Below are 26,386 nucleotides of genomic sequence, written 5' to 3'. Positions count from 1 at the left end.
TTCAAGTACCTCGGAGTCTTGTTCACGAGTGAGGGAAGAGTGGATCGTGAGATCGACAGGCGGATCGGTGCGGCGTCTTCAGTAATGCGGACGCTGTATCGATCCGTTGTGGTGAAGAAGGAGCTGAGCCAGAAGGCAAAGCTCTCAATTTACCGGTCGATCTACGTTCCCATCCTCACCTATGGTCATGAGCTTTGGGTTATGACCGAAAGGACAAGATCACGGGTACAAGCGGCCGAAATGAGTTTCCTCCGCCGGGTGGCGGGGCTCTCCCTTAGAGATAGGGTGAGAAGCTCTGTCATCCGGGGGGAGCTCAAAGTAAAGCCGCTGCTCCTCCGCATCGAGAGGAGCCAGATGAGGTGGTTCGGGCATCTGGTCAGGATGCCACCCGAGCGCCTCCCTAAGGAGGTGTTTAGGGCATGTCCGACCGGTAGGAGGCCACGAGGAAGACCCAGGACACGTTGGGAAGACTATGTCTCCCGGCTGGCCTGGGAACGCCTCGGGATCCCCCGGGAGGAGCTGGACGAAGTGGCTGGGGAGAGGGAAGTCTGGGCTTCCCTGCTTAGGCTGCTGCCCCCGCGACCCGACCTCGGATAAGCGGAAGAAGATGGATGGATGGATGGATGGATGGAGTCAAATAGTTTAATTTTAACTATTACGACATGCATTTATAATTTTTATATTCATAGTACGTTTCATTATAGTGTCTGATCTTTAAGATTCAAACCATTTCACAGTTAAACAGTTTCTACCATTCATTCTGCATTTCATTTGAGCTTTAGCTTATCATTTTTCAAACAATTCCTACTAATATGTTCAATATTTAACATATTTTGATATTTTTCCCGGTTTGATTTATACAGCACATTGATTTCTGTTTCCATAGCAGCGCACATCTGACTTCTGGCAGCAAATGTTTGTTCCTACTTTCGGAATCAAATACAAGTGTGTTTTCTAATCATGGCAGACTCGGTAATAGACAACAAAGATGACTATTTTTGGACAAATGAGGATTCACGACCTTACACTTTTGAAGCTAAACCCATCCATCCATCCATTTTCTACTGCTTGTCCCTTTTGGGGTCGCTAAATCTACTGCTGCTTATAGAAGCCAGCAAGGAAGAGTGAGACGTTGGAGCGGACGGAAGCTGGGAGAGTGAGGCGAAAGCGTTTTTGACGCTATAAATATGGAACTTGGAACCAAGCTATTTTGACATAAATGCCGTCGCTAGCTTTTACGGCTAATACCGTAGCATGGCAATGTGTTAATACGCTACAAAAAGAGTTCCTGAGTGTCACGTGCTGCAAACTGGGTACTAATAACATAGTCTGAACAACACACGCTTTCCAAACAGTGTTAGGTTCAACTGAACGGTTGTAAATGTTTTTTAGAAACTGTTCCCATCCTAGTTCGCGATGTCTTAATTGATGTTTAAACTTAATTTCACCTGGAGTTAATAATAATGGTTTGTGTTTTGACACCTTACATCTGGGTCTGTATATCTCTCCTGTGTATTCAAGGTGTGGCTGGAGCCGTCATCATTGCGTCGGAGTGGAGTTGCCGTGGCAGCCCTGATGGGGCACAGGAGGAAGGTGATGGTGGCGGGGGTGTCACAGATGGAGACGGACTTGCCGATGGGGCAGATCGGGGATTGGACGGCGACCCCGAAGGGGTTTGGAGTCCAGACATTGAGCAGAGCTTTCAGGAAGCTCTGGCCATCTACCCTCCCTGCGGCAGGAGGAAGATCATACTCTCAGATGAGGGAAAGATGTATGGTGAGGAAGAACACTTTACTCTCGACCAGGACTGTCCAAAAGGTAGCTTTGAGGTTACCAGTAGCCTGTCACCTCTATTAAATGTAATTACAAATTACCACAAAATAGCATAAAGACAAGGATGTTAATCTTACAATAAGTCACAATTAAATTAGATTCAGATTCTTGGGGTGACAATTCGATTTAGAATAAGTTCTCAAATCTAACAGATTCTTGCAATATAATACAGTAGTAACTCAACTTACGAGCACATTGTGTTCCACTACAGAGCTCATAACTTAAAACACTTGTGACGCCAATCTGCGCCGCCTATTGAAATCAATTTAATCCATGCTTGGTCCTCCCAAAACATCACAATTTTAACATGTAACACATCTTCTTCTTTTTTTTTAACTATAAATAACAAATACTGTTTGAAAACCATTACAATAGCATGTAAAATGTAATAATATTGTTTAGCATTTACTTTGGGTCAGATTTTTGTAGCTGTCTCTTATAGGCAGCTTCTCCGTCGGAACGAGGAATTTGCTGTCTTTGTTCCACGCGAATGTATTTAAGTGATGGACCACTGAGGTCAGAGTTAAGGCTGCAAAAAAACGTAGTTGCAATTTATCTCTCCAAAATTGCAATTTGATTTGCAATTTATATACCGGTATATAAATGCATAAAACTGTGGAAATACCACGCTACTTTTAGACTGTCAATCAACATATTCTTGTGCTACTTAGAGCTTTTGCCTACATCATGCTCTTAAACTGGGGAAATCCGATAAAAACTAAACAGTGTTTATAATGTAATTGTAATATATAATAAAAATGCAAGTAACCATTTAAAGGGATATAAACTTTTACTTTGCAGAACTTCTCGCTTGTGAGTTGCGAGGCTCTCTGTCTGTTGTGCTTCCTGTTGGTAAGCGAGCGGTCTTGCGCTTGCCCACCAAGAAAAGATTGTGGATGACTAAAAAAAGGGCTTACTCTGTTCAGTTAATTTTGTTCAGTTAATTTTACTGTTAGATAAACACGCTCAAGTGCTGAGAGCGGTGCGTAGAGACCTCTTTCTCCCTGTTTAAAGCGAGAGATTAAGAAAACAAACACACGAAGAGACAGCAATTTATCGATGCCCACAAAGTATTTCGACTTCTTTTTCATTTATTGTTTGATTAATTGATTGGTCGCCATTAAAACTTTTCCAAGAAGAGAGTGGTGTTTGTTTTTAGGGTACTTGCTGCCTCCACAGCAGCATACACAAACTTGCTGTTTCCGTAAACACTTTTTATCGGCGAGGAGGCAAAGGACGCAAGACTTGACAATTCTGATTGGCGAACATGTCTGTCACTTGAATGCCAGTGATGGTGGAGAAAAAAAACAACCTCTGCCTCTTGCAGTTATTTATCTGACTATTTGATCTAATGCTCGACCGTCCGGAATTTTAACAAATTGAAAACATGTCAAACACAGAATCTGCTTCTCAGTATATTCATGGATAAATGTTTTTCGTTTGGATGTTTGTGGCTGCATGACACTAAGGCTGGCTGCAGCTTGTGTGATGTGGACTGACGATGCTGAGGCTGGGGTAGGCTGCTCACCCTTAGGGCATATTTTTAATGGTGAAACTCATTATCTACATCTTTAAGCTACATTTAAATCAGTGTGAGTGGCACTGAGAGCAGGTGGCTAAAGCCCCCCCCCCCCCCCCAAGGACAGAACAGCAGTGACTAGGATTTCAGAAGCAGGAATCAAACCTGTAACCTTCAAGTTGCTGGCACGGCCGCTTTACCAACCAAGCCACAAGTCGTCCGCTTCTTTGTACTAACTTTCTTAGTTATGATGGTTGGATGGCAGGATTGTATCGATCTCTGATCGGTGCTTACACGTGCACGTCAACTGTCTAATCAAAATGTTATGTTTGTTTCTTGTGTAAACAAAGCAGGAACAGCAACGTGTAACAATATATTGCCCGTTATTGCTCTAACAATACAACTCTGTGATACATTTTACTTCAACCAGCGGCAGGATGGCCTTGAAACTTAAAGCATAACAAAAAGCCGAGAGTCAGCCCGTATTTCAAATTTGTAAGTTAAAGCCCCATTGTATTTGGTAAGTAAATGATTAAAAACTATTTTTCAGAACCGCTCCTCTTGGCTGCTGACGGCCTAGAAAACATATTTAAAAATGTATTTTTAAAAATTTTTAATTGACTTAGAATAGTAATAAATATGAATCGAGATTCACATGTGAATCAATTGTTTTCCAGCACCCCAATCAAGACAATGGTCGCACTGTTTCAGTGGAGCACTGCTTCGTAAATGAAGGACAATTAAAATGTTGACGGTCATATGAATAAAACACAAATAGCTCAGCTCGCCTTTCAATTTGTCAAAGTATGGTGGTACTAAGGTTGTGCGATCGAGACGATGTATAAATGATGACGATGGACCCTTTAAAGCTATCATATCGTTATAATGCATGTTGGTGACACATTTTAGCTGTGTCCTGCAAATTTGACAGTGACAAGCGAACTGATGCGTCCTCAACACAATGTATTGACCTCGCTACAAGCCAATGTCCCTCCACAGTGCAAAAACTGCTAAATCAGCAATCCTCGCCTCCATGGTGGCAAATAAATTAAGTTCCTAGCAAGTATCATCACTCAAGGATGAGGAATTGCTAAACATGACACACTACACATAGGGCTGGGCGATATGTTGAGTTTGTAAGATACATCGATATATTTTTAAACAAGATATGAAGTAAGACAATATTGTAATATCGATATAATTTATTTCACGTTAAAATGACCAAACACCGCTTATTTGTTTTGTTCCTTGATTCTCCCCCTCTCCCTCTCATGGGCTACTAAACCTCTCCCCTTCCTCCTTCCAAGACGTGCTTGCACGTATAAGAACATCCATAATTGGTTGGTTGTTAACAATGGTGAGTCACGATTGGTTGAGATTAAGGCAAAACATTAGGGACATGCCAATCAGAGGCAAGATAGGGCGGGTCATGGAACCAGGACGGGAAATCACAACAGACATCCCAAATGACGACGAGATAGTCATAGCAGAGAAGAGGGAATTTTCAAACGGGCGATTTATATATTAAAAAAACTAGTGGAAGATGGCAGAGGGACTCTCTTCTTAATTTTTTTCTTTTAGCGATGTAGACGACGTCCAGGAAACCTGGCCACATTTGGATGCGCCTGGATAAAAAATGTATTTGAGTTGTTTACCATGTAAGCCCAAATCAAAACTGTTCTCGAGTTTCCAAGCCAGCCATATTTCGCAGGAGAAATGCTGCCAAAAATGTATGCCGAAGTGTGGAAGACCATAGCCGCACAATTAAGTCAAGTCACTTACTTGGCGCTGACCAGAACCGTACGTGTGTGGCAGTCCATTACATTGTCGACTGGGAAATAAAAAGTGCCTGCCTGCACATTTATTTTTTATCTGAGTTTGATACATTTTGTATTTTTTGCACAGCTATGTCATTTATTTTACGTAGAAATACTATGTTTCTGTTTTATTTATGTTATGTAATTCTGTGCTGCTAATGCTCATCTTGACTAACTGGGTTAATAAAAGTACCACTGACTGTTTACAGCACAGTTGTCATTCACTTCAATTTCAGTAAATCTTGCTCAAAAATGAATATCTTTAGGTGTAAAACTTTCACCGGAAAATATATAGAGATGTATACCCAATATCGAGTTTATGTAAAAATATATCGAGCTATACGTTTTTGTCCACATCTCCCAGCCCTAACTACACACAGTAGTAGGATATGCTATCCACTAACTACAAGCTAGAGCTCTTGAAGATGGTTTGATATATACAAATATCCACAGATATCGAGGATGCCAAGTAAATTATTGATACTATAGTGCTTAGATCGATAGTTTTGATTATCAAAAAATCTTTTGTCGTTTTTGTTGGTGTTTACAAACACAGGAAATAAGCCCCTCAACACAGGAGGACTTTAAGGGGGAAAAACAAATAATTTATATCAGAGCCAATAGGAGGAAATTATTTTAATATTTTATAAATTGTTACACCACCATCCTGTGTTTTTGTCTGATTATAACTGTGATAAACATTTTAATCATTCAGTTATCTTAAAAATTTTAAGTATCAGTATCAACGTTGGTATGAAAAATACTGCCACTGTAGCTACTTGGTATTGGATCAGTAGGTTGTATTCATGTGATGTCACGTCCGCCTCATTAAATATGTGAGACTCGGAGTAGTGGGCCAGCGAGCATCTGTTGTCATAGCATTCTGGGCAGCATTTTGCCGTTCTTGAAGAAAAATGTCCTATGCTTGCGTTGTTTTAGGCTGTTGGAACCGTTAAAAATTCAAAAAGGGCGAAATTGTGCAAGATTCAGTTTGATATTGTCATGATCCGTGGCCAGGATCATGCTTTGTTTAGTCATGTTCTGTTAGTTTTGGACTCCCTTAGTTCCTGTTTTGTGCACCTCTGGGTTTGTTTTGGTTACCATGGGTACTAATTGGGTTCACCTGCCTCTGGTTAGTGGTCGGCACACTCACCTGCTGTCGAGCACTAATCAGAGAGCTATTTATTCACCTTTCTCGCCACGCTCAGTCTGGCTTTGTTGTTTGCTTTATGCAACAGGCACGTAGGGTTATTTATGGTTTCTATGTTTCTTGATTCCTGTGCTAAGTTTGTACCTTAGCTTCACGTGCGATCGGCACGCAGCCCTTTGGTTTGCTTCCTGTTTTTTTTGTATGGTATGATTTATGAGGAATAAATCATGTTCCCACCTGCACGCTTTGTCCGGAGTGGTCCGTCTGCATCCCGAGAGAACGAACCTCGCAGTAAGATGCGACCCCCACGTGATAGATACACTTTTAACGTTTAGTATTTCCCATTTAAGTTTTATCTTGATATTTGTATTTTATCTTGTTTCGGAGTTCCTGAAACACATTTTTGCTTGACCTTTTTGTAAACCACCAGCTTGGCGAGTCTAAATAAAAGAAAGCAAAAAGAGTTAAGCTTTTACCAAAGTCAGCAATCCTAAATGAAGCTTTCAGCACATACACAAAGTTGAGAGCTATAGTTATATCCAGATAAAGACGCAGAATATTTGTAAACAGCCAGAAAAAACAAAGGCAACAAACATCAGTAGAAGTGAAGTTAAATCATGAAATGCAATCTTATCCAAGCAAAAACAATGCATGCTTTATCTGGGAGAGTCTTGAGACCAATTTACTTGACCGAGCCACACACAAATACATTATAGACTTCTATGCTTTTCTAAGTTTTCATCGGTTTTATCGTGTATAATGTCCGGAGCACCAGATAATTCGAGATGTCTGGAAGCGCAACCGACAAATAATCCTCGGGATCACTTGACAAACCTTTTTTTGATAACGTATTGGGAAAGATTCCATTGCATAGTTGGATTTTTTTTGCACGTATCTAGTTTTAGTGGTAAGATTTTGGGACTCTTGCGTACTCCGATAGTTTGCAGCACAGTAGCTATATTGGTTTGGTGGCCCACCACTTTGTTTACTTCCATTAAAAAATTACATGACGGAATACAACCTATATCCAAATGTATTATTGCCAGAAACTACTGTAAAGTAATGAAACAACAGAAGAGTAAGTTTCTGTCAGCAGCCAAATGAGGAGTCTTGGTAGCCCGTTTTGAAATGTTTCCAAATATGTTGTTCAGGGTTTCCCTCAGCTTACCAATATACTTGTGGTGGTGGGGGCATGGTCAATCTGACATCGTATCATTTGCACAATTGGTGATAACGCATATGTTTTCTTTCAAAAAGCTAAAAAAAAATATTGTGTATACATTAAAAGAACAAATCTGTTTTATTAGTACCGTAATCATTATTCACACAGTTTTTTCTTTATCGTTTTGCTCTATTTTTCTTTTGTTTTTTTTATGCAACAAAGGCTGTATACCAATGGTGGCTGCTTGTCTTTCAAGAAGGTCAAGCTCATTTTCACCTACTTTTAAAACACAAGTACAGTAAAGTATTCCATATTAACACTGAACAACAGAATGAAGCTTGAAAAATGCTCTGGCAGTGTTTTATAATTCAAGACTGCTGATTTGCTCATTTTGCTGTCAATCAAAAATAGATTTAGCCTAGCGTCTTGTGAAAGCCCAGTGTCTAGGCTAGCCTTTTTCTCATTCACTTCCAGAGACGCTCGGCGTCCGTCGGCGTGTCAAACCTGTCTAGTTTGTCTGCTCTTCAGTGGAACAACCCGTTCTGTGCTCCCAATGAATGAGAAGACATTTGCATCAGCTGTTGTGAAAGTAGCTGACTCTTAAAAAAAATATACATATTTGACCACTTTAAAAATAAAAAAAATATAAAAAATAAAATAAAATAAATATATATATATATATATATATATATATATATATATATATATATATACACGCACATATACAGACAGTCCTGGTGAAAAGTTTACATACACTTGTAAAGAACATAATGTCATGGCTGTCTTGAGTTTCCAATAATTTCCACATCTATAATTTTTTTGTGATAGAGTGATTGGAGCACATACTTGTTGGTCACAAAACAACATTAATGAAATTTGGTTCTTTTATGAATTTATTACGGGTCTACTGAAAATGTGACCAAATCTGCTGGGTCAAAAGTATACATACAGCAATGTTAATATTTGGTTACATGTCCTTTGGCAAGTTTCACTGCAATAAGGCCCTTTTGGTAGCCATCCACAAGCTTCTGGCAAGCTTCTCGTTTAATTTTTGACCGCTCCTCTTGACAAAATTGGTGCAGTTTAGCTAAATGTGAAGTGAATTATATTTATACAGCGCTTTTCTCAAGTGACTCAAAGCGCTTTACATTGTGAAACCCAATATCTAATTTACATTTGTAAACCAGTGTGGGTGGCACTGGGAGCAGGTGGGTAAAGTGTCTTGGCCAAGGACACAACGGCAGGGACTAGGATGGCGGAAGCGGGGATCGAGCCTGCAACCCTCAAGTTGCTGGCCCGGCCGCTCTACCAACCGAGCTATACCGCCCTACCACCGAGCTATACAAATGTGTTGGTTTACTGACATGGACTTGTTTTTTCAACATTGTCCAAATGTTTAACTCAGGACTTTGGGAAGGCCATTCTAAAACCTTTATTCTAGCCTGATTTAGCCATTCCTTTACCACTTTTGACGTGTGTTTGGGGTCATTGTCCTGTTGGAACACCCAACTGCGCCCAAGACCCAACCTCTGGGCTGATGATTGTAGGTTGTCATGAAGAATTTGGAGGTAATCCTCCTTTTTCATTGTCCCATTTACTCTCTGTAAAGCACCAGTTCCATTGGCAGCAAAATAGGCCCAGAGCATAATACTACCACCACCATGATTGACGGTAGTTATGGTGTTTCTGGGATTAAAGGCCTCACCTTTTCTCCGCCAACATATTGCTGGGTATTGTGGCCAAACAGCTCAATTTTTGTTTCATCTGACCACAGAACTTTCCTCCAAAAGGTCTTATCTTTGTCTATGTGATGTCAGATAAAACACAAATTTAGCTGTTTGGCCACAATACCCAGCAATATGTTTGGAGGAGAAAAGGAAACGGAGGTCTTTTGATCTGTGGTCGGGATTTAAATACAGTATATATCTTCAGACAAAATTGGACTCATCTAGTTGAAAAACTCATGATACTATGTCCTTATTTAAGAAAGTGTAAACACTTTTTGAGGAACACATAACAAACCCTTTTCCCTGACTATTTTGCTACCCTCTCTCTTCATACAGGGCATCACAGTAGGCCAGGGGTTAGTACGTGTGCCTCACAATACGAAGGTCCTGGGTTCGATCCTGGGCTCGGTACCTTTCTGAGTGGAGTTTGCATGTTCTCCCCGTGACTGTGTGGGTTCCCTACGGGTACTCCGGCTTCCTCCCACGTCAAAAGGCATGCACCTGGGGATAGGTTCATTGGCAACACAAAATTGGCCCAAGTGAATGAATGTGAGTGTGAATGTTGTCTGTCTATCTGTGGTGGCCCTGCGATGAGGTGGCGACTTGCTTACCCGGATAAAAAGGACAGTCAGGATAAACATTGCCCCAGTTTTCACTTGCTGGCGTGAGCTTAAAGACGAGGAATTTCAGACTATAGCTGCCTTGGTTGTGTTCCTGCTGGACTAGTAAGTGACTTTCGATGGTCAATTCAAAATAATAATGCTACTGTTAGCTATCGGAAATTGGTGTGGTAGCAATAAATAGCCAACAGCGTGATAGATTCACTACTACTTACTTCGATAAAAATCTCCCACCGGTCTTTTTTTTTGCTTCGGACCTGCATCCCCCCCGATACACTCTTGGTAGTAGAATCATGTTTGTAGCGCAATCCAGGATCATTTCTTGATAGTGTTTGCTATTTAACATCAGCATAGCCACTGGACATGTAATATTTGTGCAAATATACAGCAGACATCATGTTAGTATGACGCTATATGCGCTAGTCATCATGGGAAATGTGGTCTTTTTCTGGCTGCCAAAATCAACCAAAACTGAAAGTTCTTAAGTGGGGCTTTAACCATTTAGCTTTAGCAGAAATGCTAACAGTCCCTTTCACAGACAATATATTGTTGTGCTTTCCTTAATCAAATCAAATCAACTTTATAAATAAAGTTGATTTGATTTGATTAAGGAAAGCAATCAAATCAAATCAACGTTATAAATAAAGTTGATTTGATTTGATTTACCATTGCTGAAGTTCTGGTTGTTACATGAAAACACTTGATATGAAGCACACTGCACCTTTTGCAAGAAAACATTTATTTGGCAAATCTAATAAATGGCTGTTATGTTTGCTAATATTTTTTTCAATTAGTTTACAATTGAGATGCTTCTGGTGTATTTAGTTAGTTTAACCATTTTATTTTCCAATGTGAAAGAGCAGTGAATGAATGTATTTATGAATGTATTTACAACTCATTCTGGCCCTCTGATTTTCTTTTGTCTTTGTACTTTAATGTCTGTGTAGATGTGAAAAGGTCTTAAATTATATTCATTATGGTCTTCAAAAGTCTTAAAGTCTTAAACTTCTTGAAACCTGCAGAGACCCTTTCCTCAGTAAATTCAACAAAACGTGACCATTGAGTCTGTTTATCTGATTGGAGAGCTAGCTTCCGCAGCTAGTGGGTCCGTCACGATGACTTCTGTTTTGTTTAATCAGCCGTTTTACTGCCGTGTTAAAGGTACTGTTTGGAAACAAGGTATGTAAATAAACAATTACGTATTTTTTCTGTGTAAATAACTACACGACGTATATGGAAACATTTTTCTTTCCTTAAATTTAGTGGGTGCGGCTTATATACCGGTGCGCTCTATAGTCCTGAAAGTATGGTACTTTTAAAGGTCTAAATATGTGAATTACAAAACCAATCTCATATTCAAATGTTCTCTAATTTCTTAAATGAATGCGTGAATATATCTGGTACATTGTGAAATATAACCAAAATTATCTCCTTCCAAAATACCACAAAGGCCACACACTAGTTTGCCAAGTAGTCCCTGGGACTAGGGTTGATGCAATTATACAATTATTTTCTTAGATTTCATGGCCTTTTTGACTTCATTTGAACAGATTCAGTAGATGACAAGGTGTCATCGACAGAAAACTGTTTCATTCTCTGTCCATTATTCCACTAATAGTGCACATTGGCAAAGATACAGTATGTTGCTTCCGTAACATTGTAATAATGTATTAACTACTGTAGTAGTATGAATATAACCGTCAACCTAGTTCCATCTGTTGGTGTGATTGTCTAGCTCTCATTGACTTAAGGTTGAAGTTAAGTACAGTTTGGGGGAAAATAGAATATACTTTTTTAAACCTGCACGTCGTCAAGATGTGACTTCTTATTCGTTTATCTGGGATCTTCTTCCATAAAGTTAGGCTTTCTAATATTTTTGCTGTAACTTACTCAAAACTTTGGCTGGAACTAAACATTCTTAACATTTTTTGTTCACTGGAGGTTGGTATACTTTTCTGTGCCAAACTATTTCAAGTGTTTGTTTTAACATTGTGGCAATCCCTTTGTGTTGATGTGCCCCCCTCTGTTTATTAAAAAAAGGGCAGTTTTAGTAGTAAGCATCTACAATTTTGACATACTGTACAGTATTTGCATTTATATTTGTTTTGACTAGAGCGCCTTTCAAACATCTCTACCTGTCTCGGATTTTGTCTACAATACTAAAAGATCATTCATGCATTAATTATGCAGACGCTGTTGTCATCAGGGCACAAGGGGCAATCTTTTTATGTTGTTTTCCAAAGATTGACTAATCTTTTTTTCTTAACTATTTTTGGAAAAACATTGAATTAATATGTTCCAAAGCCAAACATGAAGCCAAATGATAGAGCAATCCCACTCAGAAAATACCCTCACTTCGAAGTGTCCCTCACAGTAGTAGACTTTGGGAGTCAAATATGTGGGCTCTTTTGGGAATTGGAGGATACTTTTGTGTGTCTGAGTCAGCCTAGTTTGTCACATTTGGGGGTTCTGGTAAACCATCACAGCTGATGTGAGTCAGCAACCTACCATTTTTCCCGGTGATGACGATGATGATGATAGCAGCCCGTGTGTGTTGGCCTGGATTAGATCACCTTCATCAATCTCCTCCTTGGTTCTTGCAGCAGTGAGAAGGGACTTGCTTGGCAGTTATGGTTTGAGACAAGCAGCTGCTTGGGTGTGGTTGGGATCAGAGTGGAAGGCTGTGAAAAAAATAGCTGACCAGGCAGTTTATCCTAACCACATTTTGGAAGCCTATTAACTATGATAACCTCCACTCTGTTTTTTTCTCTGGAGCTGTGCCAGCGACAATGACCGACTTTGATTTAAATTTAAGGGAGTCTATAAAAGTAATGCTGAAGCCTAAAGTTAATCCCCCTAATGTCCCAGGCTATTTTTACTGTGATGTCATATCCAGTCAGTGCTTCATTTGTGTTGTCATTTTTGTTGCAGTTGTTTGTGTTGTCATTTTTGTTGCAGTTGTGTGTGTGTGTGTGTGTGTGTGTGTCCATCCATTTGCTACCGCTTGTCCCTTTTGGGGTTGCGGGGGGTGCTGGAGCCTATCTCCGCTACATTCAGGCGGAAGGCGGGGTTATAGTCGTGGTCAAAAGTATACATGCACTTGTAAAGGACATAATGTCATGGTTGTCTTGAGTTTCCAATCATTTCTACAACTCTTATTTTTTGTAATAGTGATTGGAGCACATACTTGTTGGTCACAAAAAACATTCATGAAGTAGGGCTGGGCGATATGGCCTTTTTTTAATATCTCGATATTTTTAGGCCATATTGCGATACACGATATATATCTCGATATTTTGCCTTAGCCTTGAATGAACACTTGATACATATAATCACAGCAGTATGATGATTCTATGTGTCTACATTAAAATATTCTTGTTCATACTTCATTAATATAAGCTCATCATGCAGAGAGGGAAATCACAACTAAGTCAATTGACAACACTGTATTTATTAAACAGTTATTAAGCAGTGGCACAAACATTCATGTCATTTCCAAAACAGAACGTGCAAAGTTGTCAGTCATTTTAAAACAAGCTATTAGTGCACTTTTGTGCATGATGTCACTAAGATGACAAATCAAAACAACACTAAATTAAAGTGCACTTTTTGTACAGAACGCCACTACAATAGTTTAAAACAAATAAAGTGCACTTTTGTACATGATGTCACACAAGATATTTCAATAAGTGTCAAATAAAAATTAGCTGCTTAATAGGAAATCAAATTGTGTACGTCCTTTGCTATGTGGTAGATTCCTGCGGACGTTATCTCTTTTGTTGTTGACTATTTTTGTCATACAGTGTTGATCTGGAAATGTTTGCCCCGGCATTTTGATGGTGGGCATGTGGCACCGAACGGAGATGTTGACATGCGGAGTAAGCACTCTACATTCTCTAGCAGGTGACTTTTCAAATGATGCTACATATTAGCAGTAATGCTACTTTTTGTAGCAATGCTTTTTCCTCACACTTGACAAATTACGGTTGTCTGTTCGACATATTCCCACTTGAAGCCAAACCACCGCCAGACGATGGACCCCGTGCTGTTTTTCTTGGGAATTAATTCTTCCATCATTTGTTACCAGATTTGCACCTTCTTTCTCTCGTATTACCACTCACACCACAGCTAACTTTAGCCATGCTGCTACCTCTCTGCTGCGCGAGGGCGTATACGTATGTGACGTATGTCGTGACAGTATGTGACGTATGTAAGAAGGTGCGCTCGCTGTCTGTGAGAAGGACAGACAAGAAAGAGTGGGAAGAGCCTGCAGTGTAATGTCCGCAGCTAAAAGCAACTGCGTAAGAACGTATACTCAAATATCACGATACAGTCATTTTCTATATCGCACAGAGACAAACCCGCGATATATCGCTTATATCGATATATCGCCCAGCCCTATCATGAAGTTTGATTCCTTTATGAATTTATTATGGGTCTACTGAAAATGTGACCAAATCTGTTTGGGGGTCATTGTCCTGTTGGAACACCCAACTGCGCCCAAGACCCAACCTCTGGGCTGATGATTTTAGGTTGTCCTGAAGAATTTAGAGGTAATCCTCCTTTTTCATTGTCCCATTTACTCTCTGTAAGGCACCAGTTCCATTGGCAGCAAAACAGGCCCAGAGCATAATACTACCACCACCATGCTTGGCGGTAGGTATGGTGTTTCTGGGATTAAAGGCCTCACCTTTTCTCCTCCAAACATATTGCTGGGTATTGTGGCCAAACAGCTCAATTTTTGTTTCATCTGACCACAGAACTTTCCTCCAGAAGGTCTTATCTTTGTCCATGTGATGTCTCTTTGCCTTAAACACTGCCTCGATGCACTGTGGCATTGAGGCAATCAGCTTGTGGCATTGACTGGGAGTTAAGGAAGCCCAGATTTCCTTGATGCTTGCTGTCAGCTATTATTTGTTTTTGGGTCTGGTGCCCCTCATTTTCTTACCCCGTACCTCATAGATTCTTAATGCGGTTTAGGTCCGGCAAGTTGGCGGGCCAGTCAAGCACTGTGTTGTCATGGGCATCAAACGAGGTTTTGGTACTTCTGGCGGTATGGGCAGGGGCCAGGTCCTGCTGGAAGAAGAAATCTGCATCTCCATACAGATCCTCAGCAGACGTAATCATGAAGTCCTCTAAAACATTCTGGTGGACTGATGCGGTGACATTGGATTTAAGAAAGCAGGGTTTACCAACACCTGCGCTGGATGTTGCACCCCAAATCATGACTGACTTTAGATATTTCACACTGGACCTCAAGCAGCTTTGGTTCTGTTCCTCACCCGTCTTCCTCCAAACCCTTGGAACTTAATTCGCGAATGAAAGGCACACTTTACTCTCATCGGAAAAGAGGACCTTGGACCACTGGCCAAAAGTCCTAATTCTCCTTGGCCCAGTTGAGACGCTTCCTACGTTGGCTCAGGCTCAGAAGCAGTTTGACCCTTGCAACCTGACAGTTGTAGCCTATCTCCCAGATGTGTCTGAATGTGGTGTTTTTAGAAGCTGTGACTCGAGCCTCATTCCACTCTTTTTGGATCTCTGCCAGATTCATGAATCTTCTCTGATTGATAATCCCCAGAAGCCGACAGTCAGCTCTTCTGCTGGTGCATCTTCTCCTGCCACATTTTGCCCTTCCACTAGACTTTCCATTCATATGCTTGAACACAGCACTCTGTGAACAGCCAGCCTCCGTAGCTATGAACTTTTGTGGCTTACCCTTCCTATGGAGGGTATCAATGATGGTCTGCAGTCTTCCGCATATTGGTCCTAACTGAGACAATTGAACCAAAGTGAAGCAATTTAATGACACCTGGGGAAACCTGTGCAGGTGCTTTGAGTTTAGTAGATGAGTAGTGTGTGACACTCAGTTTAAAACATTCATGCCCTGTACAATTTTGGCTGATTTCTTCAGTGTTTTAATTTTTTTAAATCCTGTTTTCGAGGGTTTTGTGAGCTGGAGGCTAAAATTATACACAAATAAACAACTAAATTCTTGAAATCATTTAAGTTGTGGGCCCTGAATCTATAATTAATGGGAGTTTAACGTTTTGAATGGAATTATGGAAAATAAACTTTTCCATGATATTCCAATTTTTTCGAAAGGGGATGTACATATACTTGTAGTGTGTATATAAAATGTTGATGGAGGTTTTTGAAGTTTTTTTAGAAGGCTCTGAAGGCTACAACAGTGACTTCCATTAGCTATATTTTGCAAGCGGTTATCATCTTTAGAATCCAAATAAAAAGACTCTTATGATTGTGAAAGAAAGGCAAAACTCAAAAAAAAAAAAAGTGCAATACCCCTTAAACAAAACAAAAAAAATATTATGAGAAATTAGATAAATTGTTCTAATCACTCTAGTATCAATCATATACTGACTGATATAATTGTTGGTGTTGACACCACCAATTTATGGATCGATCCGCCCTTCTCTTATGTGTTGTTTATTATTCTCTCTTTCACTCTTATTTATTTGCTGCAATAGAGGTGATTAGTATTACATTAGGGGAGCGGCTCCACAATGTGTATGGAGATACATAATTAGCTGCTAGCCCGTTGTCAGCCGGGGGACTAAAAATGAATCCAATATTAGCCAGAGGGGATCAACATTTGTGATCGACAATTGCGTTCAGGTACTTTTTCAAGAAAATCTGCCGATACTGATCAGTGGCTGATCAATCGGCACATCCCTAATATTTGTTATGTGAATTTGATTTACAGTAACTCTTGGCTGGGCCATTCTAAAACGTTGTTCTCTGTCCGTTGAATCCATTATTTTATTGTTCTAGTCACTGTATCACTGTGTTTTCGGGCATGTTGTAATGTGAAAATGAAACTGTGTATCATATTGTAACTGTTTGCATGTTCAAAATAAACTTACACAATGACTGTATATGCTGTACTTACATTACAGAAATTATTTTCTGACCATTTTTTTTTTTTCATTTTTATTTCATCAGTTATTTGTACTAAACACCATGCAGTTGTTCTATATCATATACTTATTTTCAAAGTAAAACGCAAAGATAAAGTAATGTATGAATTGAAATGGGTACATTTTGTTTTGGGGTAGACTGTAATATCAAATTAGAGATATATGTATCTAAATTAGAATGTCATTGTGATTTTTGTATTTGTCACTTCCAGGTCGTAATGAGCTGATAGCTCGCTATATTAAGCTACGGACAGGAAAGACACGTACACGCAAACAGGTATGTACACATACCGGTAGTTACTGCGAGTTATTAACTTTCTCTTGGTTCTGATATTGCCGTCATGTGTTTACCACAGCACTAAATCTAATGTAAACTCTTTGTGAATATTTTATGTCATATCTTTCCTGACGTTAACTCTGGCCAATAGGTGTCTAGTCATATTCAGGTTCTGGCTCGCAAGAGGGTGCGAGAATACCAGGCGAGCATCAAGGTGGGTGCCCGTCAAACTAACCTCCCATCCCTCTCTGCTTATGCGCTGTCTTCTTTTTCTTTTCTTTTTCCTCCCATCCTTGTTCTTTTCCTTCTTCCTACCTTTCTGTCTTTCTTCAGGTCTCTAGTCACCTGCAAGTCTTGGCCAAGCGCAAGTCTCATGAGATTCAGTCTAAGCTGAAGGTACACATGCTCAATGCCGCTGCCTCGTTTCCAGCTTTGCCCTGCATGCCAACCCAATCCATATTAACCATGTGAATGAGCTGAGGCTGTACTTTGTATTAGTTTACCTGTTTTTATTCATAGTTTGTCATGGAAACATTTTTCATGTAAATATTACTTTAAACTTAATGATGGAGACTTTGGAAAAAGTACCATAGGACACTGTCAGAATAGAAAATAATACATTTCTTTGATTTAACACTCGTTTGGAAACAGTCGATTAGAATATGCCAAAAGAAGCCCATCCCATAAAAAATTATTAATTGACAACTGATCTAGCTGAACTCCATATGGATTATGGATACTACAGTTTGGTACGCCTTTGGTCAGTCAAAACCTCGAAGTCACAGCTCTTCCACTTTTAAGGGTCTTCTGCTTTTTGCTTTCCATTCTGTCAGAACATCAAACTGTAAATCTTAATGTTTGAAGTCTATGTGGGAAAAGGTTTCTGTTTTTTGCAATGCACGGCAGTAATGTTGGAGTTCTAATTGCATGAGACTCAGTTGCTGGCTTGGTTGACCAAAATATCACACAACATTGGGTGCATGCTTATACACAAATGTGCGGGGAACTTTTGAGGACCACTTGTCCATGCCCACTTCAAAGTTTTCTGTTTTATGCATTTCTCCATCTTCACACTCTTGAACATTTTTCGATTTAGAGCTTTACTGTTTTCGAGTTTTCTTGTGGTTTTACAATGTCCTGTAATCAACATTCTTTGTCAACCAATGGTATTTAACTTATTGCTATTAGTTCTGTCTAATTTTAGACAACACAGTCTTAAAATAGTGCATGGTGTGAGAATGTAGATTTTTTAATCATTGTAATTATGTGTTTGACATTAAAGTGTGTTGGACCGAATTTAAAGTGTGTTAGGCAAAATAACGTGTTGCAAGATGTTGCCTTTTTGACAAAGACTCTGACTTAAATGGAACTCTTCTGACATTTTAATCATTGACATTTCTTCTTTGCCATAGGCCATGAACTTGGTAAGTTTTGGTCATACTACTCCATGACTCTGCTTTTGTGCTTAACTGTTGGCCTCAAAGTTAACACTAGCCCTCAACGCAGTGCAACTTCAGCATCCAAAATGTCTGCCTATTGCGCTTTTATTATAAGTGTCTTTAGTAAAATAACAGTGGTGGCTAAAGTTTCCTTTTACTAGCACCTACCGCTTTGGCATCACCCTGTATCTGCTTCGCACTCTGTTCTGGATTCCCTAGTAGTTATTGCATCATGCTGAATTGTTTAAAAACATGCATGTTTTTTGAAGACGATAGGTTGCCCTTAGGTGTGAATGTAAGTTTCTGCTTATGTGTACGCCCTTTGACTGACTGGCAATCAATCATGGGCGACCAATACAGTACTTTACAAAAGTGAGCACACCCCTTACATTTTTGCAAATATGTCTTTTCACGGGGCACCACTGATGAAATCTGACTTGTATTCAATGCTGACTCCTGTAAATTTACTTCCCTCTCAAAATAACAACACAGTCATTAATGTCTAAACCAAGTACACTCCTGGGGGGAAAATTGCAATTTATACTCATACTGTTCACTGCAAGTTCAACATGGCACTTCGTGGCAAAGAACTTTCTGAGAATCTGGGAAAAAAGATAAAATTATTTGATTCAGACAGTGTCAAGCGTGTGTGGCGGAAACAGGTGAGGAGTACAAAGATATGTCTTACCTACAGTCAAGCATGGTGGTGGGAGTGTCATGGACTGGCCAAGTTTCTAGACCTAAACCCTATTGACCATCTGTGGGGTATTATACAGAAGGTTAAGGAGTGCAAAGTCTCGGACGTCCACTGACGTATGTTTGGTGGTGGTTAGACAGGCTGTTGGCGCACATTGGCAGCCATGTTTCCGTCAGTCTACCACAGGGGACATGCATTCTTGTCAAAATATAGGGGTCTTTTTTTAAATAATTTGCTGTGATTAATCACAACTCAAAAGTGTGATTAAAATAAATAATTTTACCTTACTAATAGCTGAACAAAATGTTGACACTTTTGGCACAATTTGGACATTTTGATTCTCCAGCGATTTGGACGTTAATGTGTATGTGAAGTTATTTTAAGGGGACAGTAAATTCACACTGTTATCCAAGTTATATACACTGACTACTTCAAATAGTGTGTTAACATGCCATTTCTTCAGTGTTGTCCCATGAAAATGTGTAATAAAATATTTGCAGAAAAGAGAGGGGTGTATTCATGTTTGTGTGATACTGTATACTTTTGATAGGCTCCACCTCTATGAAAAAGCTGTATATAAATGAATGGATGAAGTATTCTGAATATTGGCTGCCTTACTCTCAGAATAAACTACCAACGATAACTCTGGAATATTGTCCTTAATTCTTCTGGGTTTGTCAAGTTTGAACAGCAATCTTATTTACTTGGTTTTATCACGTTCAGGACCAGGTTTCCAAAGACAAAGCACTGCAGACAGTGGCCAACCTTTCATCAGCTCAGATTGTGTCTGCAAGTGTGATGAAAAGCCAGGCTTCTTTCCCTCCTCCAGTCAGGGTGAGACACACAGACATACCGGTACTTGCACTTCTGGATAAAAGATAATACTAATACAGTTTGCTCTTTTTTTTCAGTTTTGGCCTGGCCATGTGCCAGGACAGCCTGGACATTCTCAGGAGTAAGCATAATTTTTGCAACACATTTATTTTTAAGCGAAGAAACCTAAGCTAAAATTGGTAGTTAGTCCATATTTGTTTCCCTTTTGTTACTTTTAGCATCAAGCCCTTTGCACAACCACCATACACAACACTAGCAACTCCTGTCCCTGCACCCATCAGTAAGTATAAACAAGACTCCTGGGTAGCTAATATCTGTAGGGCGTTGGGCTCGGTATAATAAAGATTGTTTATTACTTTTGCAGTCTGTCGATCTATTATAATCCTATGCGGTGCATTATTCTGATACATAATACAAAATGTCAATGGAAGCAGCGTGTTCATATGGTACATTTAATTTAGATTACAACCTAGACATGGTTTTCATTTAAAGTAACACATTTTGTTGACTAACAAATTGATTCAGTCAGCTACATCTTTGCCAAGTCAATGTGAGCACCTTTATGCTGCTTTGTTTAATGACAAGGTTATGGTTAATATTACTGTGTATGTGATTCATTTATGATAGGAAATCTAAGCTTCAGTACAGCACATTTCCATCTGTTTGGCAGGCTATGAGCCCCTGCCTCCCCCTCGTCCGGCAGCAATAGCAGCTCCTGTGTGGCAGGACAGAACTATTGCCTCAGCAAAACTACGGCTTCTGGAGTACTCTGCTTTTATGGAGACTCAGAAAGACAGAGAGATGGTACAGCAGGTTGTTTTGTTTTTCCAAGTTCAAATCTGATCAACTTATTTTCTTTCCTCATTGTCTCTCTACTTGCAGTACAAACACCTGTTTGTGCACATTGGCCCATCTAACCCCAGCTACAGTGACCCTGTACTGGAGTCAATAGATGTCAGACAGATTTACGACAAGTTCTCTGAGAAGAAAGGAGGCCTAAAGGAGCTGTATGAGAAAGGGCCTCACAATGCTTTCTTTCTTGTCAAGTTCTGGGTCAGTAAAAACCAGCATGTCTTATCATAGATTTAACATAATAGACAAAGTATGATACAGTAATCCCTCGTTTATTGCTGTTAATTGGTTGAGATACATACATTTCTGCTAAATAACAATTATAAATCGAATATTTTAATAGCTGGAACATAAAAAAACAGTGTACCACCATCTAAATGCATTTTTCAAAATTATGAGAGCCCTTTAGACCTGTAAATAACACCCATTAGTTACTTCATCCCTTCTTAATCTTATACAGTAATGCTGCCTGAGGCTGAACTAATCAATAGCCACGACACCGAAGAGGTGGGTATTTTTGGACACCTCATGTATTGATTTTGATTCAGAACCGATTGTCGACTTAACACGATTCTTGTATTATATTATTTGCTATATAAATTATAGTAAAACCTTTTCAAAACAGGTTACAAAATCTCCTCTTGGTTGCTGACATAGGACTTATATGTGCAGTGTTGGCCTAAAACCATCTTTTTAAAAATGGGTTTTCAAAATGTTATATACAAAAATCACAGTGTCAATCAATCTGATAAATAAAGAGCGACTCCAACCCAATCCTAGCTTTACAATATTTAAGATAGAAATGTCCAAAGCAAACTGAATTGGTCTCATCTAGTCAATCAATCAAACTTTATTTGTATTGCATATTTCATACATATCAAATGTATCACAAAGTGCTTTACATTTCTAAAAACATTTAAAATACAGTACCTTCTGCCCTCATTGCATAATCGCAAGTGGAAGCAGTCAATGCTCCCTACCTCCTATTCCTCTCTACTACACACTTGCACACATAGGCTGAGCACGGAAGAACCAGGTAAATGTAAATGTAAATGGGTTATACTTGGACAGCACTTTTCTACCTTCAAGGTACTCAAAGCACTTTGACACTATTTCCACATTCACCCATTCACACACACATTCACACACTGATGGCGGGTGCTGCCATGCAAGGCCCTAACCACGACCCATCAGGAGCAAGGGTGACGTGTCTTGCTCAAGAACACAACGGACGTGACAAAGTTGGTACAAGGTGGGGATTGAACCAAGAACCCTCAGATTGCTGGCACGGCCACTCTCCCAAATGCACCACGCCATCCCCAGGTGATACAACACTATCTTAGGGAGCCCCTGATCTAGGGGAAACGGCAAGGTACCAGAAAGTCCTCTCGCTGAAGAACCTATGAGCCACGGCCATAGCAGTCGCGGCACACTAGATCCCCCAGTGCAGAGGGATCCCGCTGAGTAATTTCTGGAAATAACTTTATAAATCTAAAATATATTAAGAGGATAAAATAAATGAATACAATATATTAAGATACAATATAAATTGCATAAATATTACATAAATATGTAGTTAAAAACTAAATAAGATTTATTAAATTGGTATGTGGTAAATAAAAGCTAATAATTACAAGATAAACGGAGTTAAAAAGATAGTAAAAAAAATATAAGATAAATAAGAATGTTAATTAAATTAAAGTCAAAAAGGTAGGTCTTAAGCTTGTTTTTAAAAATCGTAACATTTTATGCAGCCCTATTCCACCAATAGAGGGCATGAAATTGAAATGACGCCTCCCCGTGGGTATGTGTCCGGACTTTGGGAATAATTAGGAGGCCTGAATCGTGAGACCTCACGGACCGCAAGGGCTTATATGATAAAAACAACTCAGAAAGATAAGAAGGCCTAAGACCATTAAGGCATTTAAAAACGGCAAAATAATCTTCATATCGATTTTGGAACACAGAGAGCCAATGCAGTGATTTTTAAACCAGTGTAATATTGGCCCACCTTCTGGTCTTCGTCAGCACACGAGCTGAGTTTTGGAGTAATCGAGGTAGTTTTGCACTTTTTTTTAGGAAAGCCAGAAAGAGGGCCATTACAGTAGTCACTATGGCTGGTAATAAAAGCATGCATTAGCGTCTCCATGTTGTCCCGAGAGAGAATGGGGCGGAGTCTTGCTATAATTTTAAGATGATGAAACCTTATTTTAGTGGTGTATTTAATGTGTAGAATAAAACCAAGCTCAGTGTCAAAAATTACACACAAAGTGTTCAACTGCGAACATGGATTTAAAAAAAGTGACTGTATTCTTGGTATAAAAAAAAAATGGTGGCAAATACAACTAAAGTATTAATATTTTTAGAGACGTAAATTATATTTATACAGCGCTTTTTCTATAGTGACTCAAGGCATCTTATATTTAGTTAATTTAGCCATTTTTTATGCTTAATTCAGGGGGGAAATGTTGGAGAATATGCTTACAAAAAATCTGTGATATAATGACACAGCAATATTTGAAGAGCAATGTAGCAAAGGATGTATTTTTTTTAAATTGTAATGAAATTGATAAAGAAATATTAACACTAATTGCTTTACATACTTTATAAAAATCAACATTTTTGGGAGGTTATACTTTGCTAATCCACATGGGGGAGTAAAGAATACAGTAGACACATTATTGTCTGACATTGCACATTGTTCATCATTTCTTCAGGCGGATCTGAGCAGTGATCTTGAGGAAGGTTCCAATGCCTTCTACGGTGTGAGCAGCCAATACAGTGGAACAGAGAACATCACAATCAGTGTCTCAACAAAGGTCTGCTCCTTTGGCAAACAGGTGGTGGAGAAGGTTGAGGTAAGCAAGTCAACAAAATCTTTACATGCTATTGAGTATTTAAACATGTTTACAATGCTTCTCCCCACACACCATTTAGACGGAGTATGCACATTTGGAGGGTGGAAAGTATGTGTTCCGCATCCATCGTTCACCTATGTGTGAATATATGATCAACTTCATCCACAAACTCAAACATCTACCGGAGAAATATATGATGAACAGCGTGCTGGAGAACTTTACCATACTACAGGTTGGTAGAGTAAATGGTTCCTTCTTAGTTAATTCAGATCTTCTTTTAAAATAAGTGTCACAAAAGTTAATGAAAAAGCAATACCTCCCCAGAGTTAACCCTGATTGGCTAATGCTACGAGCAGTTTGTCATGTCTTAACCGTATAATTCACCCTTCTTTCTTTTCTTTCTGCAGGTTGTGTCCAACAGAGAAACTCAGGAGACTCTGTTGTGCATCGCGTTTGTGTTTGAAGTGTCCACCAGTGAGCACGGAGCACAGTACCACGTTTATCGACTGGTTAATGACTAGCACACAACGTATGTGCAAAGACTGTGTCAACCCTTTCCAGTCCACTCATACTGATTACCACATGTGACACACTAATAATGTATGTATCACCATCACCACAATCTACACTCACAGCACCCCACAATTGTAAACACTAAAGTCGAGCTTAATTGTTCTTTTTTTCTTTCTTTGTTTTGGGGCTGTAAATAATGACTTAATGTTTTGTTCTCCATGATCTGCAGTTTTACCACTGTTCAGTGTAGGGAATTAAATTTTTTATTGAATTCACAGATTAATATCCAGCCTCAAAAGTATGAAAAAGTTCTTACAACTCGTATTATGTTTAAAAGAGGATATTCATTAGTCTGAGTGAAGTTATGCATTAGAACTGGTTCCCATCTTTTCCAGGGAAGTAAATGCATATTTGACATAACTATCGGTATGACCGATATGTTTGAATATAGCTTGGCATAAAGCATTTTATCAGTGTTATTGTCACTACCACAGTGACAAGTCGGAGTCTAATGATGTCACGAGGCGCAGGGTCTTCTTCCCTGCAGTGCACTACATGTAGGGATGGGAATTATATATTTGATGGCAAGGAGGAAAAGATAAAACAACAAAGTGTTAAGTCCAAAAATAATTAATACAATTAACACACACAAAGGCCACAGCGTTCTGAAACCAGTAGTTCCCTTGACTGTTTACAGACACCATTGTTTGCCTTTGCTGCAGTATTTCTACCTCCGTGTGAGTTGGGATTCAAATGTGCTTTCATAAAGCTTTGACTTAAGGAGCACTGACATATAGGAAGTGTACACTACATTTTTAATGGTACTGTTTATAAGCCAAAATTAGCTAAGTGTACTGATTTTAAAAAATAAAAAAAATAAAAATACAATAACCGTTTTACTAGCACAGCTGGAGTAATACTCTAATTTTTTTTATATATATATATATATATATATACAAACACCAGACATGGTACAGAGACCATGTCACATTCACCCACAGTGAACTCTGGTAAATTCCAATGAACTGACACTTGCATTTTGTTTTGCTCTGTGGAATGTCTTTGACATATCTCGGTACACTTAACCATTATTTAGCAAACAATGTTATTTGACTATCATACCTTCTTTTACTAGCAGGATAATCATGTATGTGAACAGTGACGTGTGTAATTTTGCTTTTGCATGTCATGAAAGTTTGAGCCAACACGTTGGTAAACAATGGTTAAAAAAAGCACATTCACCATGTGGTTAGCAATTGTTGTCATGTTATCTTCCTTGTGTACTCACATCTGCTCAGTAAATTTAAAATGTGCCTTTTAGGCTATGGCCATGCCAATAAAATCACTCTTGGTGTTTGCAGAACTCACCTGGTATTTGTCTAATTCTTGGTACAAAAATATTTTTATATTTTTTTTTAAACCCCGGAGAGAAATTTCATAAAAATGATTTAAGCATTTAAATACAAATGGACAAGCTCACAAAGAAGTCTGACTTCACTCGTGTAGCTACCGGTAATTATTTCCAATTAAAGGGGACAAAAATGCACTAAGCTTTGTATCTGCTAGGTGGCACTGCTGCCTTGCATTTACAGACATTTAAATGTCATCAGAATCAGAAATACTTTAATAATCCCCAAGGGGAAATGAAGATTTTCAGCACAATCCCGTTCAAGAGCAGACAGACATTACAGGGAGACAGAACAGGATCGCTGATGGGTCTGCCAACTTCCGGCGCCCCTGACAAAAAAGGTGAGGAACAGGTCAACGCTGGGAAGGGGGCCCCTTGAGTGGGGGTCCAGACTGAGGCCGTGAAAAAATATAATCATAGTCATAGCACACATAAAAGAGGGAAACATCAAACGTCAAAGAACACAATGGACATTAAAGACATTAAAAGAGCAGATCTAATGCAACCAGCCATTTCTACATACAGCTACAAAAGTAAAAAAACCAACAACAAAAAACATATACACTCTGGTGGCATCTGCGGTGTTCCACGCCATCGTCTGCTGGGGTGGGGTGAGCATGGCCAGAGACAGGAGCAGACCCAACAAAGCAACCAAGAGAGCCAAATCCACCATCGGCCGCCCACTCACTCTTGGCCAGTGCCCAGTCTGCATGGATGAGCGAGGATGCATCTAAGGAGACCGAAG

At 39.3% G+C, this 26,386-nt stretch overlaps 1 protein-coding gene across 1 annotated transcript in view; it reads left to right on the top strand.

Annotated features, from left to right (window-relative positions):
• Positions 1–25,600, top strand: part of tead3a (TEA domain family member 3 a) — a 56,611-nt gene extending 31,011 nt beyond the window's left edge. The window contains exons 3-14 of the mRNA XM_061969339.2: positions 16,976–17,040; positions 17,192–17,254; positions 17,374–17,436; positions 18,453–18,464; positions 19,900–20,010; positions 20,088–20,131; positions 20,229–20,290; positions 20,681–20,814; positions 20,893–21,063; positions 23,580–23,720; positions 23,800–23,952; positions 24,128–25,600. Of these exons, the coding sequence (XP_061825323.2) occupies positions 16,976–17,040; positions 17,192–17,254; positions 17,374–17,436; positions 18,453–18,464; positions 19,900–20,010; positions 20,088–20,131; positions 20,229–20,290; positions 20,681–20,814; positions 20,893–21,063; positions 23,580–23,720; positions 23,800–23,952; positions 24,128–24,241 (1,133 nt within the window). The 3' untranslated portion in view covers positions 24,242–25,600. The remainder of the gene's footprint in view (positions 1–16,975; positions 17,041–17,191; positions 17,255–17,373; positions 17,437–18,452; positions 18,465–19,899; positions 20,011–20,087; positions 20,132–20,228; positions 20,291–20,680; positions 20,815–20,892; positions 21,064–23,579; positions 23,721–23,799; positions 23,953–24,127) is intronic.
• The last annotated feature ends 786 nt before the right edge of the window (positions 25,601–26,386 follow it).

This window comes from Nerophis lumbriciformis, linkage group LG01, assembly GCF_033978685.3.
Source record: "Nerophis lumbriciformis linkage group LG01, RoL_Nlum_v2.1, whole genome shotgun sequence".
Lineage (NCBI taxonomy): Eukaryota > Metazoa > Chordata > Actinopteri > Syngnathiformes > Syngnathidae > Nerophis > Nerophis lumbriciformis.
This window is presented reverse-complemented; position numbering and strand designations above follow the sequence as displayed.